Source organism: Torulaspora delbrueckii, chromosome 2 (assembly GCF_000243375.1).
Source record: "Torulaspora delbrueckii CBS 1146 chromosome 2, complete genome".
NCBI classification, from domain to species: Eukaryota; Fungi; Ascomycota; class Saccharomycetes; order Saccharomycetales; family Saccharomycetaceae; genus Torulaspora; species Torulaspora delbrueckii.
In genome coordinates, this window is record NC_016502.1 from 653,356 (window position 1) to 681,216 (window position 27,861).

General features: G+C 41.2%; 14 protein-coding genes across 14 annotated transcripts; 8 read left to right on the forward strand and 6 right to left on the reverse strand.

The window, feature by feature from the left end:
• Nucleotides 1–40: 40 nt before the first annotated feature.
• MRE11 (MRX complex nuclease subunit) lies at nucleotides 41–2,047 on the forward strand (the record flags this gene model as incomplete). The annotated part of the gene is made up of 1 exon (XM_003679657.1): nucleotides 41–2,047. One exon carries the CDS (start codon nucleotides 41–43, stop codon nucleotides 2,045–2,047), a length of 2,007 nt encoding a protein of 668 aa, XP_003679705.1.
• A 187-nt stretch (nucleotides 2,048–2,234) lies between these two features.
• PLP2 (Plp2p) lies at nucleotides 2,235–3,107 on the forward strand (the record flags this gene model as incomplete). The annotated part of the gene is made up of 1 exon (XM_003679658.1): nucleotides 2,235–3,107. One exon carries the CDS (start codon nucleotides 2,235–2,237, stop codon nucleotides 3,105–3,107), a length of 873 nt encoding a protein of 290 aa, XP_003679706.1.
• A 48-nt stretch (nucleotides 3,108–3,155) lies between these two features.
• On the reverse strand, nucleotides 3,156–4,547 carry UBP8 (ubiquitin-specific protease UBP8; the record flags this gene model as incomplete). Its single annotated transcript, XM_003679659.1, has 1 exon — nucleotides 3,156–4,547. The coding sequence occupies one exon, from the start codon at nucleotides 4,545–4,547 to the stop codon at nucleotides 3,156–3,158; it is 1,392 nt and encodes a 463-aa protein (XP_003679707.1).
• A 311-nt stretch (nucleotides 4,548–4,858) lies between these two features.
• FSH2 (putative serine hydrolase) lies at nucleotides 4,859–5,524 on the forward strand (the record flags this gene model as incomplete). Its single annotated transcript, XM_003679660.1, has 1 exon — nucleotides 4,859–5,524. One exon carries the CDS (start codon nucleotides 4,859–4,861, stop codon nucleotides 5,522–5,524), a length of 666 nt encoding a protein of 221 aa, XP_003679708.1.
• Nucleotides 5,525–5,762: 238 nt separating this feature from the next.
• On the forward strand, nucleotides 5,763–6,572 carry FSH3 (putative serine hydrolase; the record flags this gene model as incomplete). The annotated part of the gene is made up of 1 exon (XM_003679661.1): nucleotides 5,763–6,572. The coding sequence occupies one exon, from the start codon at nucleotides 5,763–5,765 to the stop codon at nucleotides 6,570–6,572; it is 810 nt and encodes a 269-aa protein (XP_003679709.1).
• A 392-nt stretch (nucleotides 6,573–6,964) lies between these two features.
• Nucleotides 6,965–8,491, forward strand: FMP42 (Fmp42p; the record flags this gene model as incomplete). The annotated part of the gene is made up of 1 exon (XM_003679662.1): nucleotides 6,965–8,491. One exon carries the CDS (start codon nucleotides 6,965–6,967, stop codon nucleotides 8,489–8,491), a length of 1,527 nt encoding a protein of 508 aa, XP_003679710.1.
• Nucleotides 8,492–8,859: 368 nt separating this feature from the next.
• RFM1 (Rfm1p) lies at nucleotides 8,860–9,798 on the forward strand (the record flags this gene model as incomplete). Its single annotated transcript, XM_003679663.1, has 1 exon — nucleotides 8,860–9,798. One exon carries the CDS (start codon nucleotides 8,860–8,862, stop codon nucleotides 9,796–9,798), a length of 939 nt encoding a protein of 312 aa, XP_003679711.1.
• Nucleotides 9,799–9,853: 55 nt separating this feature from the next.
• On the reverse strand, nucleotides 9,854–11,200 carry ERG8 (phosphomevalonate kinase; the record flags this gene model as incomplete). Its single annotated transcript, XM_003679664.1, has 1 exon — nucleotides 9,854–11,200. The coding sequence occupies one exon, from the start codon at nucleotides 11,198–11,200 to the stop codon at nucleotides 9,854–9,856; it is 1,347 nt and encodes a 448-aa protein (XP_003679712.1).
• A 154-nt stretch (nucleotides 11,201–11,354) lies between these two features.
• ESC1 (Esc1p) lies at nucleotides 11,355–16,289 on the reverse strand (the record flags this gene model as incomplete). The annotated part of the gene is made up of 1 exon (XM_003679665.1): nucleotides 11,355–16,289. One exon carries the CDS (start codon nucleotides 16,287–16,289, stop codon nucleotides 11,355–11,357), a length of 4,935 nt encoding a protein of 1,644 aa, XP_003679713.1.
• A 175-nt stretch (nucleotides 16,290–16,464) lies between these two features.
• Nucleotides 16,465–19,758, forward strand: TRS130 (transport protein particle complex II subunit TRS130; the record flags this gene model as incomplete). The annotated part of the gene is made up of 1 exon (XM_003679666.1): nucleotides 16,465–19,758. The coding sequence occupies one exon, from the start codon at nucleotides 16,465–16,467 to the stop codon at nucleotides 19,756–19,758; it is 3,294 nt and encodes a 1,097-aa protein (XP_003679714.1).
• A 23-nt stretch (nucleotides 19,759–19,781) lies between these two features.
• On the reverse strand, nucleotides 19,782–20,567 carry HEM4 (uroporphyrinogen-III synthase HEM4; the record flags this gene model as incomplete). Its single annotated transcript, XM_003679667.1, has 1 exon — nucleotides 19,782–20,567. The coding sequence occupies one exon, from the start codon at nucleotides 20,565–20,567 to the stop codon at nucleotides 19,782–19,784; it is 786 nt and encodes a 261-aa protein (XP_003679715.1).
• Nucleotides 20,568–20,741: 174 nt separating this feature from the next.
• Nucleotides 20,742–22,295, reverse strand: GUA1 (GMP synthase (glutamine-hydrolyzing); the record flags this gene model as incomplete). The annotated part of the gene is made up of 1 exon (XM_003679668.1): nucleotides 20,742–22,295. The coding sequence occupies one exon, from the start codon at nucleotides 22,293–22,295 to the stop codon at nucleotides 20,742–20,744; it is 1,554 nt and encodes a 517-aa protein (XP_003679716.1).
• A 930-nt stretch (nucleotides 22,296–23,225) lies between these two features.
• SKY1 (serine/threonine protein kinase SKY1) lies at nucleotides 23,226–25,220 on the forward strand (the record flags this gene model as incomplete). Its single annotated transcript, XM_003679669.1, has 1 exon — nucleotides 23,226–25,220. One exon carries the CDS (start codon nucleotides 23,226–23,228, stop codon nucleotides 25,218–25,220), a length of 1,995 nt encoding a protein of 664 aa, XP_003679717.1.
• Nucleotides 25,221–25,974: 754 nt separating this feature from the next.
• GAS3 (putative 1,3-beta-glucanosyltransferase) lies at nucleotides 25,975–27,525 on the reverse strand (the record flags this gene model as incomplete). Its single annotated transcript, XM_003679670.1, has 1 exon — nucleotides 25,975–27,525. The coding sequence occupies one exon, from the start codon at nucleotides 27,523–27,525 to the stop codon at nucleotides 25,975–25,977; it is 1,551 nt and encodes a 516-aa protein (XP_003679718.1).
• Nucleotides 27,526–27,861: the final 336 nt, after the last annotated feature.

Sequence of the window (27,861 nt, forward strand, 5' to 3'; positions counted from 1 at the left end):
CTTTGATTCGACCCGTCAGAGGTTTTAAGCTGGGATTCTGATGGAATATCCCGATGAAGACACAATACGTATCCTGATAACGACGGACAATCATGTTGGATATAATGAGAACGATCCTGTTGCTGGAGATGACTCATGGAGGACTTTCCATGAAATCATGATGATAGCAAAGAGTAATAACGTGGATATGGTACTACAGGGTGGAGACCTCTTCCACGTTAATAAGCCATCGAAAAAATCTATGTACCAGGTAATGAAGTCACTAAGGTTGGCCTGTATGGGGGAAAAGCCATGCGAGCTGGAACTACTGAGTGATCCTTCCAAGGTATTTTACTACAATGAATTCACTAATGTGAATTACGAGGATCCAAATTTTAATATATCGATTCCTGTATTTGCCATAGCGGGGAACCACGACGATGCCACTGGAGAGAGTCTTCTTTGCCCGATGGATCTGCTGCAAGTTTGCGGACTCGTTAATCATTTTGGTAAAGTCTTGGAAGCTGATAAGATCCAATTAATGCCCTTGTTGTTTCAAAAAGGCAAAACTAAACTAGCATTATATGGTATGGCATCTGTACGCGATGAACGTCTGTTCCGGACTTTCAAGGAAGGGAAAGTGACATTCGAGGTTCCATCGATACGTGAAGGTGAATGGTTTAATCTCATGTGCGTACACCAAAATCACACAGGCCACACCAATACAGCATTTTTGCCTGAGCAGTTTCTACCAGAATTTCTCGATCTTGTTATATGGGGACATGAACACGAGTGTATCCCTCATTTGGTGCATAATCCCACCAAAAAGTTTGATGTTTTACAACCTGGTTCTTCTGTAGCCACTTCACTTTGTGATGCTGAAGCAAAACCTAAAAATGTTTTCATACTGGAGTTGAAATACGACACAGTGCCCAACTTGATAACGATTCCGCTTACAACCGTACGAGCATTCATCATGAGATCGATATCATTGAAGGACCAAGAGCATTTAAGGCCCCATGACAAGGATGCAATTACAAAATTTCTTGTCGAACAGATCGAAGAGATGATTCAGGAAGCGAATGCAGAGACTAGAGAGAAATCTCAAGATGCATACGATGAAGAAGAGGAAGATGCGGTTTCATCTCTGCCTTTGCCACTAATAAGATTGCGAGTTGACTATAGCGGACCCGCTAATGGTACTTCAATGATAGATTATCAGGTCGAAAATCCACGTCGAATTAGCAACAAGTTCGCTGGTCGTGTAGCTAATGGTAATACTGTCATCCAATTTTACAAGAAAACAAGGACCACCGGGAGTACTTCCAGAAAGAAGAATAACGCGATAAATAATACCGATATAGAGAGGTTGATTCATGAAGGCGGAGGTGAGCTTGAAGTTCAAACCCTGATTGATGATCTCTTGAAAAAAATGCAGCTATCATTACTGCCAGAGAATGGTATGAATGATGCCGTCAAGAAATTTGTTGACAAGGACGAGAAACATGCTCTGAAGGAATTCATTGATCATGAGGTGGATAATGAAGTCGATATTCTGGTATCTCACAAAGGGTTTTTGCAGTCTGACGATCCCGAGCAAATCAAGCAGCTAATCAAACAGGTCAAAAAGGCAAACAACAATAGTTCTTCACTTAACGAAATGGCAGCAGCAGAAAATCTGCTAAATACGAACGAAGCAGCTTCCACAAGAGAAAACACGAACCAACCAGAGCATCTGAGTGAGAATCGCATTACAACGGAAAAGAGGCATACACGTACTAGAAAATCACCAAGGAAGAAGGCAGCGAATGCGGACGTTAGTGACTCGATAGTACTCTCAGATGATTCTCATGACGAACAAGACGCGGATGACGACATTGACATTGTCTTGAGTGATGAAGAAGAGGATTATTCATCTCGCAGAAGCGCAAAGAAACCGGCGTCAAAGAATACCAGAAAGACCAGCAGAAGGACTACTTCAACCAAGACGCCAGCCACAAGAACTAGCGCAACAAAGACACCCAAGACTGATATCTTGAGTAGTCTCCTCGCTAGAAAGCGGAAATAAATAAACTACATAATCTATCATTGCATATTAGAAGCTCTTTCTTTGATTTTTAGGTCTGTTGATATCCTCATAATGCATAATGCGTGAGAAAATCGCTGCTGAAATTTTAAAGAACAGCTACAAAACGATCAATTCAATAGTTACAAGGACAGAGCGGCAACAACTGGACTTCGATAATTTACATAACATGCAGAATGAACCAATGTTTCAGGTCCAAGTGGACGAGTCTGAAGATACTGAATGGAACGATATTTTGAGGGCGAAAGGTGTAATACCTGAAAGAGCACCATCGCCGACTGCTCAACTCGAAGAAGCCCTAGAAGAAGCTCTAGCCAAGCAACATGAGAATAGACTTGAGTCCAAAAATATATCCGATTTGGAAGAATTGGAAGATGAAGAAGATGAAGAATTTCTGGAAATGTACAAGAGGAAAAGACTAGCTGAAATGGCCAAACTACAGCAGAGATCAAAGTTTGGAGAAGTATACGAGATCAACAAGCCCGAGTATAACAAAGAGATTACACAAGCGAGCATGGGAGATTTAGCTGGAAAATCTAGCGAATCTCAACTGCATGATGAGGACGGAAGTAGCCAACAAGGCGTATACGTCTTTGTACATCTAACATTGCAAAGCAAGCTACAAAGTCGAGTATTATCACATATCTTTCGTCAATTGGCTCCAAAGTTTCCTGAGATCAAATTTGTTGAGATCGCCGCCAATAGAGCCATCGAAAATTACCCAGAATCTAATTGCCCTACGCTTCTGGTTTATTACAAGAGCGAAGTTATCAAGAACATGATAACTCTCTTGGAGTTGGGTGGGAATGACACCAAGATTAATGATCTTGAAGAACTGATGGTGACTCTTGGCGCAGTTGACGGTAGAGATGACAGGTTGAATATGAATCAAGATAGCGAAGAGGCCATGGAAGCCAAAAGATTGAACTTTTCTCAAAAGGAATCAGATCAGGAATCACTGGCAAGTTCAATATTGGGACTGGCGCCAGTCATAATGATGATGACGATGACTTTTTCAACTAAGGCATGCATGATTAAATAACATTCAAGTGCGTCTCACACGCCAATTAGATAAAATGCAAATCGTTATTTAGTTCACTTGTAATACGGAGTAGAAGAGTAAATAGGCTTGTTCGTTCAAGGCTTCTTCCTGAGTGACAGAAGAAACCATGGAATCATTAAATTTAAACCACTGTCTACCGGCTACTTTCGTTGTTGCAACGTAATGTCCTTCATTGACCGTGCCCTTATGAGCAACGACACCTATCAGTTCATAAATCAAATCCGGGACATCGACGTCTGAGTCACCTGAACTACAGTAGTCCCGCATATTCAGGTAAGGTGGGTACTCAATGAAATCATTCAATTTCAAACTATTCCCATTAAGAAGATGTTCAAACCGTTTCAATTGGAGCACCAGCACGGATGGAAGTTTGTATATGCTTAAACGCTTTATAGCGTCTTGGGATGTATTGCAATTTGGGCAATGGTAATTAAAATCATGCAACCGCTCTTTTTTATGGAAACTGTCCAGACAGTTATAAAGATTCGATTTGTCTTTTATGTCGAGCGATAGATCCATGAAAGGATCAATGGTGGTTTTAGAGTCATTTTGGCAATCGGGGCAAACGATAGAACTCTTTAGTAAACCTTGAAAGGTAGAATGTGCAATACAAGTGCAAAGATCATCAGAAATGGCGTCGTTGACTCCTTTGCCACTGCAAACTTGAAAATCATGGTGCAGTTGATTCAGTAAAAATTGCCAAAATTCGTGTGCATCCTGTTGTGAGTATCCGGCCAAGTTTTCATTGATTTTCCATGAGCATACTAACAGGCCAATAAAACCAGAATACATGGCTTGTGGTTCAACATCTCCGGTGCTATATGCCGAAGAACCATAAAACTCGCAAACCATCTTTTCCAATGCACATGATATGCAACTCTTGGGATCCTGAATCGGACATTTCTTGGAATGCGATTGACTAATGGAGAAGTTGAAGAAGTATGGATTGCGAATGAGAATCTGAAGTATACTGCTCATAAAACAAGTAGATCCCAGATTCAGCAATCCATGCAAACCATCCCTCCGCTCCACGCTCGGTACCACTGTCTTGATTGAAACGTCATCCCAGTATTTGTTAAGCATCGAAGCAATTATAAGTTCATTGTTTCCAATATAGTCACTGCATTTGAAACAAAAGAGCAATCCATTACTCGAATTGATTCCGAAAACATGCCCTACTTTCTTGCTATGCATCAAGAAATGCTCTCCGTTCCAACAACCACAGAATCCGCACTGCAAGCACATAAAATTGGATCCGGAATTGATCTCATGACACTCAGAGCATCGCATAGCATGCATATACTTATCTTTCGGGGTGAAATGGTTGATCATATAGCGTGCCGCATTACATGTCTTTAACACACCCTCCTTGGACTTCTCATTTTGGAAAACCTGCTCAATATGTTGACATCCAGTCATCTTCGTATTCCCCAAGGCGGATCTTCTATTTAACCGTTATGGTCGATCAAAACAGCCTTCGAAAGCTAAAAGTCAATTACCAACCTGTGTAACCACAACTAGCAACCTTCAACAACTGATCAAATACTTGATCCTTGTTCAGATACCCTTTTATACAGAATTTGTGAAGATTTGACTAAAATTTCAAGTTTGATATATACTAGTTGAAAATCGTTTCTTTTGCGAGGTAACAGATCGACCATCCTAATTAAGAACTTAACCATTTCATTGCTTATAAACAACTGATACGAACACTGGGAGTGCAACTGAAGATGAGCAAGAAGATATTGGCACTTCATGGGCTTGCACAGTCGGGCGACTACTTTAAATCCAAGACAAAGGGACTGAGGAATGAAATTGAAAAGCTAGGATACGAGCTGGTCTATGCAACTGCTCCAAACAGCCATTCGCCTGCCGATATTCCTGATGATATAGGTGACGTTGTAACCAGCGGGGACGATAATCATGTGTTAGCTTGGATTGAGAATGATCTGACGAACAAGACTTATAAGCTACCTCAAACAAGTATAGACTACCTACACGAATTTGTGATAGAAAATGGGCCTTTTGTCGGCGTTCTTGGGTTTAGCCAAGGTGCCGGTGTTGCTGGCTACCTGATGACGGATTTCAATGGTCTTCTGAGCTTGACTGAGGAACAACAACCTCCTTTGCACTTCTTTATGTCATTTAGCGGGTTCAGGTTCCAACCAGATTGCTACCAAAAACAGTATGATGACCATCCAATTGCAGTTCCATCTCTCCATGTTCAAGGCGACCTGGATACCATCACTGAACCATTCAAAATCGAAGCTCTCTATAACTCTTGTAAGCCAGAGACAAGAACTTTCCTAAAACATGCTGGGGGCCATTATGTGCCAAATTCGAGAGGGTTTGCCAAGAAGGTAGTCGAGTGGCTACAAGAAGTTGATACGGAGTAGATCGTAGCATTTACTTATATTTATTCATTAGTACATAGTAGAAAAGGACATATTACATTGTGCTAAGACGTCTACAGAATCAGCACTGTACTCAGAGTCCGTAAAGCTAGCAGGTGTCCTGGGTATTGTTCACCTTTCAGTGATGTAAGATTCGCGCTATCGCCTTTGATGAGATAAGCTGTACTAAAAGATATCAATCGATTACAACTAAATTGGCCTAAGAATCAGTGATCCTACGATGACCGCTACGAAGAAGGTCTTAATGCTCCATGGATTCGTTCAGTCGGGGAAGATCTTTTCGTCAAAGACTGGCGGATTGCGTAAAAGCTTAATGAAGATGGGCTATGAACTATACTATCCAACAGCACCCTTGATAGTTGATAAACAGATGATAAAAAACCTTCATAGATCAAAGAATGAAGATGGCAAGGAGACAATTGATATAGCCTCTGAATTTAGTACTTCCAACACAACCGATGACTTAAACGGATGGTACATTCGCGATGGGCCAGGTCTCAGTGATTTCAAGATAGAGAGGCTTACTTTAGATTATCTCCATGATTATGTGGTTCAAAATGGTCCCTTTGATGGGTTGATGGGCTTTAGTCAAGGTGCTGGCTTGGCAGGTTATTTATTGACAAATTTCAATGGTATACTAAATCTCTCGCCAGAACAGCAACCCCCATTGAAGTTCTTCATAAGCTTCAGTGGTTTCAAGTTTGAACCAGAACATTTCCAAAAATCATACATTAAGAAGGTCTCAGTACCATCTTTGCATGTTCAAGGTGAATTGGACACCGTAGTGACAGAAGCCAGATCAAGTGCTCTTTTCTATTGCTTCGAGGAAACTAGTAGAGCTCTGCTTAAGCATGCAGGAGGGCATTTCGTCCCTAATTCCAAACCATTTGTCATGCAAGTTTGTGGCTGGATCCAGAGCATTATGTCTCCAGTATCTAGCAAAGATCCATTGAGTTCAAGCCAAGAGACAGAGAAGCCCGACTTAGATGAAGATCTTCTAAGCATGATAGACTCTATAGGGAAGGTATGAGTCAGGTGCGTACATGGCTAGAAAGCATTCTTATGCCAGTGTCATCGGATCTGAGTAACTCTACCTGATTAGTTAAGTATGAAAATTTACCAATATAATACTGCTCTGTATACATGAGGAAAAAATCCTTTAAAAAGCTCAACCATCGATCGCTGCTTAAACCTAAAATCGATATTTTTGTACAGGTTTTCGACCTCCTGAATATCATCGAATCCTTTTATTTATCATTATCGTATTATAAGGTTGCCTACAAGTTCGCGCTGCATTATCGTTACGCCAGTTTGTCACAGATAAGAAAGGGTGAAGGACAATAATATAAAGAGCTTGACAAAGAGACCTCTATACCTTCTTACTAGATCCCATAAATCAAGAGTTTTGAGGAGCTTAAGAGAATGGTAACTCCTCCTAGTTTGAAGATTGCTCAAATACTATGCGCTAGTTTATGGTGTCTTTTCGCTGCTGGTGTAGTATTTGGTTTTGCAGCATTTAAATCAGTGCTTCTCAGTGAAGGTGTTTACTCCGACCTATGCCAAGCTGATAAGTCTACAGGCCCCTGTGTTAAGCAGGATCTGAAATTGAACTTGCTTTTCACAATCGCTGCAGGTGTTACGAACGTTATCGCACTACCAGTTGGATGGATCTTAGATCATTATGGACCAAGAATCTGTGGAATTGTTGGATCTCTATGGATTGCAGCAGCTTCTTTGATATTCGTGTGGTCTCGTGAATTGGAATCTTACTGTGATCCATATCTTCTGGGTTACACATCCCTCGCTATTGGGGGTCCATTTGTCTTTATTTCTAGTTTCCAACTAGCTAACAGCTTCCCAAAGAAATCAGGCTCCATTTTGGCTTTGATAACTGGAACTTTCGACTCATCATCAGCATTGTTTTTGCTATATAGAGTGACTTATCAAAAGCACAACGGCCATCCACATTTACCTACTTTCTTCAAGTTTTACTTGATAGTACCATTATTCATCGTCATTTGCCAAATGGCCATCATGTCTCATGATTCATACAAAACTCAAGGCGAAGTTGTCAAGTTGACTACAGAAGGCCTGGACGAAAATGGTCAGTTATTAGAAGGTGATGATGGGTCTGCTATTATTCCGAATGTGCAAGAGCGTGAATCTTTACTTTCTCAGGAAGCTTTAGAGTATAACGAAAGCGTGCAAGCTCAAAATGGTCGCAGAAAGTCAGTGCTTGAAAATTATGTGGAAGCTAAGCTTGAAAGGAGTTCTGGTGGAGCATTTGGTATCCTGCATGGTCTCACGGTGAAAGAACAACTTCGTAACCCCTTATTTTATCTGATGGTGATCTTTGCCACGATTTGCATGCTTAGAATCAATTATTTCGTGGCTACGATACGTTCGCAGGAGGATTATTTACTGAAAGATCCTCAGCTGGCTTCTAAGATGAATTCGATTTTTGATATTGCACTACCGCTAGGTGGAGTTATCTCTATTCCATTCACTGGACTGATTCTAGATCACTTAGACACTTTGAGCACTTTGACATTGGTTTCTGTGGCTTCTATTGCTATCGGTATCTTGGGTTTAATTCCAAATTCCTTCACTGCTAATTTGTTAGGAATATTGTTGCTCGTAGTTTACAGACCATTTTATTACACTGTCATTTCCGATTATGTTTCCAAGATCTTCGGGTTTGAGACATTTGGAACAGTTTATGGGGCCCTTATTTCAATTTCTGGTGTCTGCAATATGCTCCAAAGTGTCCTGGATAGTTGGACTCACAATACTTTTCACATGAATCCATTTCCAGTCAATTCCGTGCTAGTGCTTGCTACCATTATCTCCAGCTTTGTTTTGCTCAGAAATCTCCAACTAAACGTTCGCAGAAGAAATTGTGCCAAGGCTGTGGCGGAACCTGGGCACACTACATATGGCAGTGCTTAGTTCGCACTAATTTTCAGAATTTTTAAATATTCATAGACTCATTGTTCATAGATCTTACTGGAACTATCGACAAGAAGACCAATACTCAATTTATCTTAGAATGTATAGCATTATCGTCAATTGAAAGTTATTTTAACCAGCGCGGAGCATAAAGCCCACCATTCAACCAAAAATAAATTTTTGACGCAATAATGTAGCTTAACGAAGTTGGATCAACCTGGCATTCGCCTCATCTTCCACATAAGACGTAAATTTATTTATTTATTTTTACTATTTTTTCTAATCACTTGGCGCCTCTCAAGAAATACTTTAACACTTGAAATGACAGTAAAATTAAAGTTTCTTTAATTCAATAAAGAGGAAATTAAATGGTTAACTCAATTCAGGATAGCCCTAATTACATGCAGCCGGATTCATTAGGAATTGATGATCTCGGTAGTATCAAATCAAACACTGTAAAGGGGACACGATTGGACCGGATTTTACAGTTGAGCAGAAAGAGAAGAAACCTAAATCAAGAGATCAAGGAATTTTCACGAGCAATAAAACCTATGGAATTTGAATCTTACCATGATTATTTTTTGATCAATACTTTTAAGAAAGGGGTTTCAGCTAGTGGGCATGTTGATTTAGAAGGTTTGAAAAGTAGAAACAACGGCCGTTACTATAAGAGAATTAAGAGAGGCCAAAATCCTGATACACGAGAGTCTAACGGATCAAATCCGAACGGTTCATTATCTGATGATGATAATGATAACGATGCCGAAGACGATGAAGCCTATGATCGAAATCGATTCTTTGTTGGTGATAGTGACGACAACGAGCCTGATAGTACTCCTCCAAAGAGAGTCACTAGAGCACAACTGGCAGCCAAAAAGGAAACTCAAAAGTCTGTTGAATCACTAGAGAAGGTTGAACAAACATACAAAAATTTGATTAACGGTGATATTTCTGTCACTAGTATAATCTCAACAGCAGACTCCGAAAATAGCATTAGAAGGTCTTCAAGATTATCTCAAAAATCAAATGAGAGTTCGGCGGGTGAATCAGCTGGTTCTGATATGAGCGAAACTGCCGTAATTAACATTAAAGACCTTTACGAGTCATTGGTGCCTAAGGTGAGCGAACCATATAGAAGGTCAGACTGGGTCCTACCGTCAAAGAACAGATATACCGCTGACAAGCAGATGCGTACTAAACCTGTTTATGAAAAAATCAAAGTAAATGAACTTGTGAATACCGATAGAGTACGGAATGTCTTGTCGAAATTCGAAGGTGGTGTCGCGGGAGTTAGAAAAAGATCTTAGGCTGGAGGTTTCACGATCTATAAGTCTACATATTTTATCAAGGGAATCGAACATTTCACTGTAAATTTTGGTAGTGTTCAGGGTTCTCTTCAATGACACCAATATCCGCCTGTGACATATCTAACCATGTAACGTTTTTGAACCTCTCATCGCCTTCGGTTTGAGTTGCTGGAGTCACTTTGTCAGTGGTGATTAGTGAAATTGCATCGTACCCACCAGCACCGGGGATCATTGCTGTCAAGACCCCCTTTAACTGCATGCATGCGTCTAGAAGTTCAGTCTGTACTGGTGGCTCAATATCCGCACCACTTTCTTTGGTTATCAATCTGAAAGCTTGGCGAATGTGGCGGACTGAATGAGTGACCTCTGCCAACTCAGTAACCTGTTCGATTTGGCTAAATTCACCTTTTCCTATCGCATCGATTATTTTCTGGTAAGTATGTGGGTCGCTTGTGCTCAAATGGTTAAGTTCAGTTAAAGCATTAATGAATTCCAAATTGTGAGCATTCATATCTTCGTAAATTTCAAAGCTACGAGGAAGGTTGGAATTGTACCATGCATTCACCTTTGCAACTAGCTTAGTTGTCTCAGATCCACTATTAACATCGCCCATTACCAATCTAAGTTGATCCGGTAGTCTAACTCTGTCTCTGGTAATCATCCAGTCTACATCATCGACAAGCCTTTTCAGCTCATCCTGATAAACAGATCCGGCACTGTGTTCTGGAAGGCTAGTAATAATTTCGGGGCTGAACCTTTGATAGATGATGGAACCGAAAGTAGCCGCAGCAACATCGAAACCGCTTCCGACCTTTCCTTGAGCCTGACAATGACCTACCTGTGCCAAATTATGAATAATGGCCAAATCTTGGTCATTATTCACCGACAAATTTTGTTTAAACACAGAGGATAAAGCAGCTGTAACGACTGTTGCCAGTCCAGCAGACGATCCTAACCCTGTTTTTGGAACTTCAGAGATCGAACTCGGGTGATATGAGAACTCTTTAAAAACATTCCTCTTAATCGTACTTCCCGCTTGAGAATGGTATCCAGAATCGGAAAAAACATCGATCTTGATCTCTAAACCTTCAGTTAAGGAAGGTCTGTAGTAACTGATGACATTAAATATCACCATCTCAATGAAAGGATTGCGTTTACCATCAATTGAATTGACGCTATATCCATTTTGCTCTACCACGTCATAAGACCAACGATCGTTGTTGAATTGAATGCTAGTGACCGTGACTCTTGTCCCTCCATTTTTTGATTTACACTTCGAGACTACCGCATGCATACGCGCCGAAAGGGCTACCACATAAGATTTGTATTTGGGATTGAGGACTAGATAACCACCGACCAGTAACGCCTTCCCTGGGGCACTGAAGGCTCTGACTTGTTCCATTGAGCACAGAATTCTTACAATATAGTGATTAGCTCTGAAAAGCTTATTATGTTCATTTAATATTAAGAGATCTACAGCGCTTCCACCCATAACCCGCATAATTTACAATCGAAATATACAGAACGACAATACTAATACATATGATTAACAACTCCTATAACTTCTTTTCACGCTGGTTTCTTCTCTTCTTTGCCTTAGAGTTTTTATTTTTAGGATTCCATTTTTTTGATCTTTTGTCATCTTTCTTGCCCAGTTTTGCCTTCTTGCGAGTTTTCGTGAGGCCTGTCTGCTTTTGTAAAGCAGGCAAGGTAGACTTGCGTTTCTGTGGTTTGGTGCTTGATGATTGGAGCAAGCCGGAAGTGACGTTTTCGTTCTCCACTGCTGAATCGATATCTTCATCTCTGTCTTCGATGATGTTTTCTTCGGGAGATTCTTCCACTTGCACTGGAACAGGAACTGGAGCCTCACATGCCTTGCTTTCGACTTTAACGGGTATCTCTCTCCCCTCACCTTCATCGCTGCTGCCCTCAATAGTGTAATAATTTGGGGAAGCTTTCTCGAGCTCGCCCTGATATTCACTGGGATCGCCTTTTAGATCTGCCATGTTCCCATTATCCTCCGATTCATCGTCGCTAGGGTCAGAGCTTTCCTCCGAAGGTGGATCTGATGGAAGATTTGCAGGTAACACATGTCCTTCGAAGTTACTAGCAGAGACGGATTGGGGCTGGTTTGAGAGAGCTTCGTCTCTCACAAGGCCGGAGTCATTTCTGTTGCCAATTTTCGAGACATTGAAATCGGATATTAATGTAGATTCCACCGGATAAGGATCTCTTTCTTTGATAATTGACACGTCTGCTTGAGAGTCATCTTGAGTACTAATTTTAAGGTCAATTTGATTTTCAGTATCAACTTCAACACCAATTGGCAAACTTTCTTTATCAGACTCTTCGGCTGGGGCATTACTGGTTTTTTCGTCCTCATCAGAGCTCGCCGGTTGTGCACTGCTTATTTTCTTGGCCAGCTGCTGTAAGGCCCGCACATTAGATATGGTCACCTCATTTCTACATCGATTCTTTTCTTCTGCTTCAGATGTCTCGTCTCCTGAAGAATTCTTTTGCCCTTCATCATTCTCGATTATTTTTTCACCCAAGCTATGAAGAGAGTCTGCCGGATAAAGCTCCAATGTCAGATTCTCATCAGATGATGACGAGCTCTCGACTTCAACGTAGATCGTTACATCTTGTTTTTCCTTGTCATCAAAGGTTACTGGTAGATTTGAAGGTCTCGAGTTCTCACTGGTGAAATTTCCATCATGAGGCGGTGACTTTGGCCTGAAACCTTGATCAATATGACTGCCATCAGCATCCGACATATTAACTTCAAGCTCTGCGATACGTTGCCTTTCAATGGTACATCCATCATCGGAAGTTTCCCTAACGATTTCATCATGAGCTTGTGAAATAGACGCTTTATCCTCATTAACGTTATCATCACTGATGTTTTGCTCATTAATGGCATTGCTTGAATATTTGTCGTTACGATTCGACTCTAGCGTTATGGTTTGTTCCTTAATGTCAGGCTTCGCAGTGTCAGACTCCACGGTGCTGGATTCTAAGGCGACCTCTTCGATTGTAAATTCTGTACTCTTTTTCTCAACAATGTCCTTCTCTATGATAATTTCCTCCGTAACTTGATGCGCCATATTTTCTGAACTACTGGACTTGTCTAAAGTCGTCTTTTGCTCCTTCACAACCACTTTGTCGCAGTGCTCATCTGGCGTTTCTTGCTTCTGTGTGTCATCCTCCAAATTCATTAAATCAAGACTTTTTACAAAACTGGATGCAACACTACCCACTTCCTTCATCCCGGTGACGATTGAAGAAATTGCACGCACAGGAGAAGAGATTAACTTTTTCGGCAGGGAGCCTGTAGCTAGGTGTCCAAATAGAGTACTGTTTTGACCCGCCGAAGGAGCATCATAGTGGTCGTCCGATGATAGAGCAGATTTTCTTATCTTGGTCTGTTGCTCTTGTGCCGCTAGGTGCACTGCTTCCAAGGATTGCGAAGTTTCAGGTTGGTCGACCTCACTGTCCTCATTACGGGTAGTAGTATCTGAAACTTTGGCAAACCACTCGGTTGTATTTTGTCGAGCGGTAGTAAGCGTTTCATCAACACTTGCATCATCTTCTAGCGTAGAAAATGTCCTTTTTCGTGAAGCAGCAAACTGATCTTCATCGTAAAATTGAGTTGCTGGTGGGCTATCTGTTCTTTCACCAATTGACTGGGCAGGCCAAAAGTCGTGGGACGCGAAAGGGACTTCAATGATAGGCGTTGTTTGTATAATGACCACAATCTCATCATCCGAGCGCGTAGTCCCTCTACATTCAGTTATGTCTTCTATAATCTTCATCTCGTGGTAGATAGCGTCGACCGTATCCCTGGCAGGTGAGCCACAAATAATTGATTCATTAGCCTCTATTATTGGTTCAGTCTGAACCAAAGGATGGATGTTCATTTCAGGGATGTTCATTTCTTCAATATAAAAATCCGTGGAAGCCTCATTCGGACCTGTACCGTCTTCGATCCTGCCTGACGCTTCGAGTACTGCGCTTAAATACTCTGAAATTTCTTCTTCTTTTAGGTGACTCAAGCTTCCATGCTCTTCACGACGAGAAGCGGTTTGCCCATTATACTGGGAACTTTTGTCATGACTGGCGCTAGCCGTCTCATCCCGGGCCGCAATGGCATTCGACATATACGTTACGGAGGACTCTCGAGTGCGCAAACCTCCATGAAGTTTTATATCTGCAGGAAATGGCCCAAAGTTTTCACCACCTGTATAAGAAGATCTTGAGACCCTATCATCATCATGGATATCATGGCCTCCCTTGCAATGTACAACATTCAACAACCCCCTTGGCTCACTTGGATTGGTTTGAGATCTATTTTCTTCGGCCGCAGAAACAGAATTGGTCCCAATGGCGATCTTTCCATTATCCGTTCTTCCTTCTAGTGACGCTAAAGTCCTCTTCAATATGTCTTTATCCTCTCCATCGGACGCATGCTGGAACGGATTCTCCGTAAGTGGTGAAATATAATCTGGTTCCTCCTCTGCGACATTGTCGTTCTCGTCATACGATGATGAGCTGTACACTGACTCCGTGAAGACAATTTTAACTTCGAATTCCTTTTTGATGTCTTTGATTGGTGATAAGTGATCTACGGTTCTACCGTCAGTATCTTCATCCACAAATGAGTGATAAATGGTGGTTTCGTCTAAAGAGAAGGAATTAGTTTCTGGGTGCTCTTGTTCTACTGTGGATGTCTCGTGGATTATTAGGCCATTTACACCGGAGTCGGTGTCTGTTTTAGTTACCTTGGTAACAGTTTGTACAAAGCCCTCGTCCTCATCATCCTGATCATCATTATGGGAAGTATCGTGCCTTGTAGTCTGATTAGGATAGGACGCCTTGATTACCCTGGTTGAGTCGATATTTACATCGTCATTATGAGCTCCGTCCTCATTTTCAACACCTACATCTAACTCTTCTGCTTGGAGAGGTATCTGGTTTATCACTGCATTAGCTATAGCCTTGTAGTCGCAAGCATCCACGCCTGATAGAAATGGCGAATTGGATGGCGAATGGTTAATGCTTTGGTCGGTATAAATCTCTCTCTTGGCTGGCTCGACATTTTCAGTACTCGAACTACCTGCAATTATTGGGGTCTCAGAACCTTCAACGGCAATCTGGGCAGCCTCGGGCCGGCAAGAGAAGTCATTAGAAGTTTCGGGCTGACCTTTAAATGCTTCAATCCCATCGCCCTTAATCGTGGAGGGTGGTGAGTGACGGATGACGCCATTTTCGGTGGAATCGTAAACACCGTCGCTAACCCCAGGATCCTCAGTATATGAATCTCTTTGGTATTGCGCATATTGCTGATCACTTTCGTTAATGTCTTCCTGATCGTCCTGTTCGCCTATCCTTATCTGCAATTGATCTTCTATTTCCACCGGGCTAGCTTCTTCTTCCGCTTCTTCACTTTGACTGCCTATCTCTTCCTCCCCAATCTGTACGTGGCTCATACCGTGTTCGTCACCACTTGTGTTGTCTGATTCATACATTGGTTCATCTTCACCATCAAGATCAGCTTTGTTTGCTGGATCAAATCTGATGTGAAATTGATGCTCATTTTGCTCTTCTTCTTGGCTCTCTTCATCGACCATCTCATCTTCTTCAGGTTCCTCATCCTGAGACAGTTGAATGGCTTGTTCACCCCAATTCTCGTCGTTAGACCGTTGATTTCCTTCTTCTTCGGAGATGCCTGGTTGGTCGCTTGAGCTTATCAGTTCAATTATATCCTCATCATCCTCATTTTGATTATTTTCAGGTTGCGCTACATCATCTAATGAAGCATCTGAATTCCCTTCGAAACCAGAGTTCCACCCTTTTTCTGCATCTTGGTTTTCGACATCCTCAAGAATCGCAAATGAACTGCCAGGAACATTAATCTCTCCAATTGAATCTGCAAAACGAGTTGCTCTGTCGTCAAGCTCTGCTTCCTCATCTTGATCCTCGAATAACTCCTCATTCGAATTGCCCTCATCAAATTCGGCAGTATCAGCAAGACTATTGTGCAATATACTGTTAAAGTTCTTGAATGACGTATCCGTCCCGTAACCATTGCCTGCAGACGTAGTAACAGGAGCTTCTAAGTCTTCATTCAAAACACTTTCCACTAATCTTTCATGGGCTAACGATTGTCTAGCTTCTTCTTGTAACTCCAAATCGAAAGCTTTCTCATCCTCGTTCAGAGACGACAGAACAGAACGGCCCCTTTTTATCATTGATTCCAACCATCCCAGTACTTTTGAACTTTCATTCGAAGTATTTTCATTCCTTAGTGTTTTCCCGGTCTCAGCTGGCTTATATACTTTGTACTCTACCCTTCGACTACGATGTACTATATGTCGTTTTCCCTTATGACGTTGCTGTACAACTGATTCAAACCGTTTCCAGTTTCTCTTCGGCGTAGCCAATCTCAGTCGCTTATTGTTCTTCCTTATCGAATCCTCGCGAGTGTTAGGCATTGAGGCTCTTCAAATTTTTTGGTAATGTACTTTAAATCCCTATTGTGCTAAAATATTACAATATCTTTCTGCCCTACATCATCGAAATATCTTATGCGCGAAATGTATATTTTGTAGTCAAAATACTCAATAGATAGATCGAAATTAAAAGAGAGGGAAGATAACGCTATTGGAAATGGCTTCCAAAAATGAGTTTGCTGCAAACTCGGTATTGGTTAGCTATTTTGATCCATTTGATGTCTTTGATGCTCTAAATGAACAATTTGTGGAAGCTTTTCCACTCCAAAATATACATTGGAAGGCGCCTAATGGTGGTTTGAGAACGATAGAGATGGTACCCGTCTCTCTTTTAACAGAATCAAAGGCACTTGAATCAGATACTGCAGCTTCTAGGCTCTTTTTAAGGTTTGCAGCAGTTAATTGCATTTCCGCGGACGATTATAGAGCCAAGGTTCGTCCATTGATAAGGCAGTGGCTTCCTGTTAATGAAAATGGACTCTGGAAAGAGGATTTGTCACATTACCCGATGCCCATCATTCTGCTGTATGCTAATTCAGAGGTCGTAGATTCGAAACTTTTCAAGTCAACTTTACTCATTGATAAATTTGCCAAGGACTTTCCCAACGTTAAAGTGCTTGAGCTCAAATCTGTGTACAAATCACCTAAAGAGAAGAAAGAATTCTGGGGCCAGATTGTCCAGCATTTGAAATCTTTTGTTCTGAACGTTTTTCAGAATAGATTGACGACCTATCAGGCCCAATTGAGTAGCATGAATAAAGATACGCATTGGGTAGAGCAAGTACGCTGTAGGGAAAATATATTGGAGCTATACATGGCAATGAATTTGTATGATGAAGCTACAAATGAGTTGAGAGAGATAAAACAATGCATTACGGAGCATACCAAAAGCGAGCTATCGAGCGGCACTTTAGAGGTTCCTTTCAAATTCTCTTGTGAGACACCAAGCCTGGCCAAATTAAGTGATGTGCTTTCGGATGGGATGCTTACGAAATACCACTCTCTCAAATATTTCTTCGTGAATGAGTTCCAACTGCTCGCACAAGATGATGCAAAAGAGGTGGATTTCCTGAGGATGTACAGATTGATCAGCTTCTTCCTTCATTCAATCGAACAAAACTTCATTACAGAAGCCAATATTCTGGAGTTTAAGTGTTCTTTTCTAGACCATATTCTGGAACGACTGCCGCATACAAAATCTACTATGGGCGTGCAAATAAGAGCAGAGCTCGTTCTGGCAAAGCGTGACTGTTGGATCCAGGGTGTGCTTGCATGTACAGAATTTACTCTGATATCCAAGCAAATTTCAATTGATAGGGATGCTTACACTTTTGGAAGTCTAAAAGAAACATATTCTGACGAAGCTACTTTTCATGAAAACTACTTGAAGCTTACGAAAAAAGCACTTTCTTTGTTTAATCAATGTGGTCGAAAGCGTCAAAGGACAGTTGATATCTTGTCTATTGAGATTGGTGTTCTGCACCATCAGAGAAGAGAACATGACAAAGCAGTTTCTTTATTTCTTTCGTGCTATGAATATTACATGGAGTCGAAGTGGGACGTAATTGGTTTGAAGCTGCTCAAGATATTTGTGGACTCTTTAATGAATTGCTCTGGGTTGAACGAGCTGAAGATTGATGACGAGGCTGTACCAGTTTCAATAATCTTGAGCAACGCATATCTGAATATTCTCAGAACTTCCTATAATGATAGCGAGAGGAGGCGCTGGTGGCAAAAGTTTTTACAGTTGAGCCGTGATCGACCAACAGGTCTAGTTTATGCCACAGATGGTTTATTTCATGTTCATACAACGGATCATGCATATCTTTCGCAACCTAACACTCTTAGCATTGATGTTTCTATCGACAATTACGGAATTCCAGAGGATCTTAAGGCTGATGCTGTTACACTTACATTCAAGAACTCAGATGACTTCTTTGTGCATTTTCAGCTACTAAATGTTGTACTTGTTGAAAATGAGAAAATTTTAACACTTAACGCTACTGAAATTGCGTACGGTGATTTCAAACCAGTATCTCTTGAGATCGATATGGGTAGTACAACATTTGTTAAACAGTTCCTAGATGATGCAGTGCCTGGTATCCGAATCGAGCATTCGTATGATGCCCAGAGTGTTACGCTTGCAATTGAACAGGCAAGAGAGTTAAATTTGGGAGACTATGCATTAGAACTATCGTGTGTTAATCATGATAAAATCGCTTCCTCTGAGGCCATCATTACTGCGCAAAAGCACGATCAGACATCAGCATGCCCTTTAAGCTTTAGCCCGGATAGCGATATCATATGCGAGAAAATTACAAATGTAAATGAGAAGGTACTGATACGCTACTATCCGAAGGAATCAATTAGTTCTTTCACACTTCACGTCGTATTCTCATTCACCAAGACCTCGGGTGCAAGTAAGTTTTCCGAAACGAGTGTAGTAAAGATTGGTTGTTATCTTCCTGTCTCTGTATCAGTGGAGGACATATTCAAGAGAGACATGCTAATTTTCAAATTTCTCCTTGGTTCTTCCACTACAGAGGAGCCTATCATTATGAGTGGCACCAAACTATTGCCACCTATTCCTGAAGATAGATACTCCATATCTGGCGGTTATAGTCCAGACTCACCATTGTATCTATCAGCAGATCCCGAAGAGAATTGCCTGAACTGTTACCAGATAACCACTTCAGACTTTTTCCAGTCAACAGATACCTTCAGTCTACACATTACATATAACACGCTTAAGGAGCAATTGGATGCTCTAGTAACAGATGCAGTGTTAGTTCAAGGTGATGTCGAGTGGTACAAAAAGTTCGAGGCTTGGAGCCTGGTATGGAAGCTATGCGTCCTGCCTTTGCTTTGCTATCAATATGATGCGTTCCGAGCTGGTTTAATTATTCAGCTGGTAAAAGATTCAATAAACCTAAAAGAATTTGGTAATCTTTTCCGGAAGATATCCATGAACCGCGATGTCAGTGAAACAATCATACATTGTTTAAGTCGACTGGTTAAAGGTGTTCGACTGTCAGAAATTGATATTAGTGCTTATTCGAAAAATGTTGTGCCAAGGAAGCTGATTGTGCCAGTAGAGCTACCTAGATTTGAGCAGTTCTTCTACGTGGAGTTTAAGAATAAGAAAGCCTCTGAATACGAACTTGGGAACCCCATTGAAGTCACAATTGAGATTGAGAGTTTGAATCAAACATGGGGACAAAATGGTTTAGCCGGATCTTTTGTGTTTGAAGTGGCTAGTAGCAATGAATGGCTGGTTCATGGAAAGAAAAGAATGCGTATCCCTTCGGAGAAGTCAGAGGTTCACTTGCATATAATTCCACTTAAACGGGGATACTTGCATTATCCAAAAGTGGATATTATCAACATAGATTCCGACGAACCAAGCAGAATTGACTATACAAATTATTACGACACTCTCTTGGTGTTTTAGATTTGTCATGGCTCTATGATATTTTAATTTTTGCAGGAGTATTCACGTATGGCGTTCAAAAGGTGGTCGGCATCTGGTTTGGCACTAACCACATGCGGCTGGATTCCGTTCTCATTCAGATATTTTTCAGTAGTAGGCCCAATGCTGGCAATCTTAATATCTTCCGCCAGTTTGTTCTTCCAAAGTTCCAAAATTTCACCTGTTCCTTGAGGACTAAATAGTACCATCCAACTGTTAGGTGAAGCAGCATCTTTAAATCTATCAGCATTATCATTGAGATCTACCGTCTTGTAAGTGACGACCTCTCTCACTTTGAGACCCTTATTGGACAGTTTTACTGGGATGATATCTCTTCGAATCTCACCAACGAGCAGCAATAGTTCACGGTGATTGTCGATTCTGTCGTCCTCAGCTAACAAGTCATTGTATATTATATCAGCTAATATACTACCAGTTCCTGCATCATCACCACCTTTGACAGTCTTGAAACCAACTCTTAGCAAAAAGTCTCTCGTTGCTGGACCGACAGCGTAGACAGTCTTATTTAGTAAGGCTTCTCGAAGCGATGGTGTAAGATTAGGTAAAACGGATTCACTCAAGCACTCAACCGTCCTCTGTGAAGTGACAATGATGTTGCTTAAGTTCTCGAGGTAAGCTTTATCGTGCACCAAATCCATTATCTCCTCCGGGACATGGGTATGTTTGATCAGCGGGATGAAGAATGGTTCAAACCCATTGTCTTCGAATGCAATCTCATATTTATCTAGCTGAGCAGTCTTGTTTTTGAGTAGAAGGACTTTCATCTTCATCCAGACGATCAACTTAAGCTGTTAATTTTACAAATTTGAGCTGAACTGCCTTTAAAAGCGTCTAATAAACACTTGGCTTCACAAATTCACAATAAGCAGATGAATTATTATATATAGGTTTATGAACACTACAAAATCCGCAGGGATGCTCCATTTCCGATGGACTTGGACTGATTACTCCCATTCAACAGTAGCAGGAGGCTTGGAAGTGATGTCGTAGGTGACTCTAGCGACACCGTCGACTTCGTTGACAATTCTAGAGGCAACTCTTTTCAAGAAATCGTGTTCGAATGGGAACCAATCCGCTGTCATGAAGTCAGTGGTTTCTATAGCTCTCAAAGCAATGACTTGTTCATAAGTCCTTTGATCACCCATGACACCGACAGATTTCACCGGTAATAGACAAGCAAATGCCTGAGAAATTTTATTGTACAAACCAGCGTTCTTGATCTCTGTGATATAAATGTGATCAGCTTTTCTTGCAATTTCCACTTGTTCTCTAGTGACTTCACCTAGAACACGGATAGCGATACCTGGACCTGGGAACGGGTGTCTCCAGACCAAATCATGCGGAATTCCCAAAAGCTCACCTAAATGTCTGACTTCATCCTTGAACAATTCTCTCAATGGTTCGATCAATTTCAATTTCATGTCCTCTAGTAGACCTCCGACGTTGTGATGAGTCTTGATGGTTTGGGAAGGGCCCTTGAAAGAGATAGATTCGATGACATCTGGGTACAAAGTACCTTGCAATAAGAACTCAATATCCTTTCCGTCCTTTGGTTGAATCTTTGCAGCTTCTCTCTCGAAGACGTGGATGAAAGTGTTACCGATGATTTTTCTCTTCTTCTCAGGGTCAGTAACACCCTTCAATTTGTCCAAGAACTCATCAGCGGCATCGACAACAGTCAAGTTAATACCCAAACCATCGACCAAAGTCTTCTTCACAGTCTGAGCCTCGTTCAATCTTAGAACACCGTTATCGACAAGAATTGCATGGAATCTATCACCGATAGCCTCAGTCATCAATTTGGAAGCAACAGTGGAATCAACACCACCAGAGACAGCACCAATGACTTCAGCAGTTGGTCCAACCAAAGTTCTAATTCTTTGAATCTCAGTGTCAATAAAGTTTTCCATGGTCCAGTTTTGCTTGGCTTGACAGATGGATGCAGCAAAATTCTTCAAAAGAGTTTTACCTTGAGTGGAATGAGTAACTTCTGGGTGAAATTGAATACCGTAGATCTGCTTAGTCTTGTGAGCAATACCACAGTATGGAGAGTTGTCAGAAGTAGCAATCACTTCGAAGTCCTTTGGTAAACCATGTAGTTTGTCACCATGAGACATCCAGACGGTAGAATGGTCGATCCCTTTGAACAAAGCATTCTCCTGATTCTTAACGTTCAAAGTAGCTGGTCCGTATTCTCTCTTGTCACCACGACCGACGTGTTCACAATTATCGATCCAAGCCAATTCCTGTAGACCATAACAGATACCCAAGATTGGAACGTTCAAGTCAAAGATAGCTTGATCAACATGTGGAGCACCTTTCTCGTACACAGAGTATGGACCACCAGAAAGAATGACACCCTTTGGTTTCCAACCCAATTCAGCTAATTTTTGGGTGCATGGCAACATCTCGGCATAGATGTTAAACTCTCTCAACCTCCTAGTGATCAAATGGGAGTATTGAGAACCAAAATCCAACACCAAGATGGTGTCGAACATATTTGAAACCTGTTCAGTCATCTTAAAAGCTAGTGGAGATTGCGTTTCGTTTCTGCTTGTCCCTAACAAACACAAATCAATAAACAGGTGAATCACCGGATGAGATACAATTTATAAGAGATAAACAATTCAAGATTAAACTTTTAATTAAATCTTCGAGCAGCCGATGAGATGAGATAGACATCAACATTTTTTTTTCACTGAGAAGTCAAAGTTTAGCTCTTTTCAGACGACAATCATTACCCGGCTGGGCTTCAACTATTTAAGGAAGAAATAAATGGCGGCTATTTCTTCTCCTTGCCAATTACAACTATTGTAATGTTCGAAGATGTAAGCTGGTACGTGTGCGTTCAATAAAGTAGTATGTGATATATACGGATACTTTGGGCTAGCAGTGTGCTAATGAATCCGCAGATTGGCGATAGATGTTTCCGGTGACCTACTTGAGGAATGTCCCGGGAAATTCACTAAGGAACAAAGCAACATGCTCTAAGGAGGCTTTATACGTTACTGGTAATACCTAATCTCACTTGAGCAGGATACCCCATGGTTTGGGCTCGGATGGTATTGCCGCCGAGATATGACGTTACCCGTCCAAGTATGTGTTACCCGCCTCAGTCGCATCTTTCAAGCTTCAGCTCTTGCAGTATGGGGTGGAACTGTTGTGAAGGTCGTCGAGGGATCGCCATGGGGGAAACATCGTAGGGTGCTCAGGGCGGCCTAGTGGAGAACAAGGTAAATAGAGTAGTCTCGGCTACGTGAAAAGATATCATCATTGAGGTTGTGCCAACTAAAGAACCACTTGAAATCCGATCGTATTTTAGGTCCATACTCCGCGGCGGAAATAATAGAACATTTTTAAATCAAGAAAGTTAGTTTTGGCTTACGCTTGCACGCTCGCACCCATAGAACTTCAACAGCTCTCTATCAATGGGATCTTCAATCAACTACCCTGGTTTTGTGAGCAAGCCGCATTCAAAAAGTGACAATAAAGATAATGTATTGAATCAGAGTGCAAGACAAGGTCAAGGTTCTAATCATCAAAATATGATTGTCGAGAGGGACGACTCCAAACTGTTTAGGCAGCATTTTAGTGCCAAAGCAAATTCTAAGAAGGTTCCCCCTATAGCTACACCATTAGCAACTTCTAATCTATCTTTGGCTTTAAAGAGCGGTGCTAATGGCAGTAAACCGAATGAAGGTACTCATGGGGAAGCAGCTGAAGAGATTGTAGAAGATGAAGATGAAGATTATTCTTCATGTGATGAAAAAAACGAGGAATCTTTGAAAGATTATAAGCCAGGTGGTTATCATCCCGCTTTCAAAGGTGAAAAATACAAGAATGGTAGGTACATCCTTGTGAGGAAGTTAGGATGGGGACATTTTTCGACTGTTTGGTTGGCAAAGGATTCACAAAGTCTCAAGAATACTCATGTTGCAATGAAGATTGTTAGAAGTGACAAAGTTTATACAGAGGCAGCAGTTGATGAAATCAAGCTGTTGAAAAGGGTACGAAGTAATATTGGGGAAGATGTATTGGGGTCCCAGTATATCCTACGACTCTTGGATAACTTTATTCATTCTGGGCCCAATGGAGATCATATAGTCATGGTCTTTGAAGTGTTGGGAGAAAATTTGCTAGCTCTTATCAAGAAGTATGAGCATCGTGGAATTCCAATGATTTATGTTAAACAAATTTCCAAACAGCTACTATTGGGTTTGGATTATATGCATAGGCGGTGTGGTGTTATACACACCGATATCAAGCCCGAGAATGTATTGATGGAGATTGGTGACGTCGAGGGAATAGTGGAAATGGTTGAATTGATGGATAAACAAAAGAAAGATCTTAAAAGAGTGCATAAACAAACTTCGGTTGACTGGTCGTCATCTTCATCGCCTTACAAATCGCAATCTAATCAGCCATTGGCTTTGGTTTCAACTAATTCATCCACCAATATCTTAGAGTCCACTACGCCACTGCAAAAAGTTCCAAGCAGAAGACCAAGAAGGCATTCAATGATTACAGGTTCGCAACCTTTACCATCACCTTTGAGCTCCACTAATTTCCACGAGATGAAAGCACAATTCCTAGGGCAAAGTAATTCCAGTAGCCTCTCATCATCCCAATGGCAAAGTTTTGTTCACTCAAAGAGCAATGTTGCCATCCCTCATTCAAATAGCATGCTAAATGGGAACCGAAGTACCCAAATTAACGAAGAACAGCTGGCAAACTCCCTTTCATCACTAGATATATCCCAAGGTGAAGAAGCTATGGGGGATCCGATGAATCCTACATCTTTACCAACCACCGATACCAATGTTATAGAAATTAAGATTGCTGATTTAGGAAATGCCTGTTGGTATGATGAACATTATACTAGTTCTATTCAGACTAGAGAATATAGGGCACCAGAAGTTTTATTGGGGGCTCCATGGGGCTGTAGTGCGGACATTTGGTCCACTGCTTGCCTAATCTTCGAGTTGATTACTGGTGACCTTCTATTTGAGCCTGACGAGGGTCATTCCTATTCCAAGGATGATGATCATATTGCACAAATCTTAGAGTTGCTCGGTGAGCTTCCTTCTTACTTGCTTAATGAAGGCAGGTACACGAGGACTTTTTTCAATTCTAGAGGTCAATTGAGGAATATCTCAAAGCTGAAGCATTGGCCACTGAAGTCGGTGCTAACGGAGAAATACAATTTCTCACCAGAGGAAGCCCAAGAGATAAAAGATTTTCTATTACCTATGTTACATCTAGATCCAAGAAAAAGAGCAGATGCAGGTGGGATGGTGAACCATCCATGGCTGAATGATACTTTGGGGATGGAAAATATCGGTCTACCTGATAGGAAACTTTACGAAAGCGGTTCAGACATTCCTGGCTGGTATCAAGAAGTGACAGGTCATCCAAGACATTGAGACATATCATTCCTCTGAGCTATTTTCACATTGTACCATTTAAGGAAAATTTAACCTAACAAGAACGACAAATTTGTAACCAACCAGTACATAGATGTTGCTAACCACAATTGTATCAGTATCCATGAGTTTCTGGCCATTTTTTCGCGATGCTACAGCTATTTAATTGTTCGTTTAACTCGTATCACTCGTATCACTCCAGGTTAAACGAACACATAACCTCTCAGAGGAATTTGCATGAAACTGTTGAATGGTAACCTAGCAACTTCAACCGTTAGCAACAAAGAGTGGTTTCTCGTTTACGTTGTCTTAGTGACGAATTTTCAACTATATAAGATGGGTATTAATTCAATTGAATAATGAAGTTTTACTGGAAATAAATAAAATATTAGAAAGAAAAACAAGCCCAAAAACAATGATTCCAACCATTAGAGCCTCCGCTACTCCAAAAAATTTGAGCTTGCTGGTTAGCAGTTACTTGGCGGCTACTGCCGGTTTAGCCTACTGGACTGGTTTGCAAAACAAGCAAGCTGAATCCTTGGTCAGGGCTAGAACCTCTAAAGGTTTTTAATCACGTATCCATCAAGTTTTAGTTTATTTTGTCTTTCTATTGAGTACAACTCGTTTGTTTGGTGTTTGGAAGATTAGATAATACAATTTTAAATTTATAGACTATATAGGAACATTATAAGATAAAAAAAATGTTCATTTGTTTCGTTTCTATCACATTTTCAAAAGTCTGACAGTTCAATGTTCACACAAATGCTGAGATTAGTGAGATTAAAAGCGCCAGGAAACCTGATTTGATTGGTACCATGTTGCCAAGGGCAGCGCCATTGCTTTTGGAGTTAGTTGAGCTCGTCGAACCGGTGGACGACCCTGAGTTTGTGGTGGTACCTCTAGTGGCAGACGAAGTGGCCACGGAAGTGGTTGACGAAGTTGTAGTGACATCGAACTGATTTGCTTTGTTTTCATCAGCATAAGTGATAGTAGCCGAGATAGAATCACCGTTGGCATCCTTGATACCGTAGCTAACCGAAGTTGGAGCCTCATAGTTTGTCAAGATAGAGCCGATATTAGTGTTGTTGACACCATACTTGATCATTTGAGCAATTTCGTCAGGCTGAGAAGGCAAAGTGAAATTCTTGGTTCCAAAACCAGAATATGCAGAAGTAATATCTGAAGCATCACACTTGTAGATTGAATCACTCTTAACATCATCCTGCTTGATTTGTGGTAGAGTCAAATTCTTGTACTGGCCTTGCAAGTTCTCGAAATCTTCTTTGTACTGCAAAGACCCATCTGAACTATCAAGATCGACTAAGCCGTAGTTGTTCTCGGCCTCTGCGTATTCAAAAATCAGACCACCAGAGAAAGTATCGACCAATCCACCGTATAACCCATCTGGCACTTCGTCAAAAGTTCTAGGCAAGTTTTTGTTGCAGCCGTATTCCGAGAAGATCAATGGGATTATCGCATCACTGAAAGTGCTATTCAGCTCATCGTAACCAGAAGACTGCCAGTCAGATGTCCCAGAGCACCATTGATAACTGTTCAAACCAAAAAAATCGGATCTTGACTCATGCAGTTCTTGTGATATCACAGACCCATCCATAGAGTTACATTGCAAGTATTTGAACGTAGCCAATCTCAACTGCACATTGTCTGCAGCCGAGTAACCAACGGGGATGGATCTGTTCGAGTTTTTAGCGATATACTGCTTCATATCACGTTGAACAGCACGAACATATTGAGGATCGATATCTGCGAAATCGGCATCATCGTTGATTACTTCATTCCCAGAAAAGAATCCCAAAACGTTTGGATAATTCTTGAAAGCATCGATAAATTTGAAAACTCTTCTTAGATATTGTTCATTGTAAGATCCCGAAGGGTTAGAACGGTCCAAGTTTTCACCATAATTACCACTGTTGACATCCAATATCACATAAATACCCGCATTGTTAAAGATCGTCATACATTCGTCGTGATTTACGTCAGGGTTCAAAGAGTAAATCCTAACAGTGTTCACACCTAGCTGTTGGAACGCAAATGCATCTCTAGCACAAACCTCAGGATCCGAGAAAAGATCAGAATCTGAAGATCCATCATAAGCGGACGAGCCACCAGGTTGATAATCCACACCTTTCACAAAGAAAACCTCATTCTCATCAGAACTGTTTCGTGAAGATCCAGCCTTGATGAACCTATAACTCTTAATTTGGATGGGCAAAACGGCTTGAACCACTACCAATAGCTGTGCAAAAGCCAGCAGCACACTCGCGAACCTCATAGAGCCCAGCATCGATAGCTTTCGGCTTCTGAGAGATCTCCAAAGTGGTGTTTATCAGTTTACGATGACCATTGTTTATTTGTTTACAAGAATCGTGATATTTACCCTGTGTCAGTCATAGGATAAATAAAACAAGAAATGGCATTAATAGTAGTCAAGAACTCAATAATAGCATGAGAAGAGATGTACTCCTACAGCGAACCAAAACGTAGACCACAACGCATTTGCATTATGCTACATGTTGGATTAGCGTCTTCCCCGAAGGAAAGAACGCTAGGAGCGTGAGATTGCTCTACTTCCGGCCATTTGTGCTTGATAAGACATATGGAGGTGATAGAATGTCGCAGC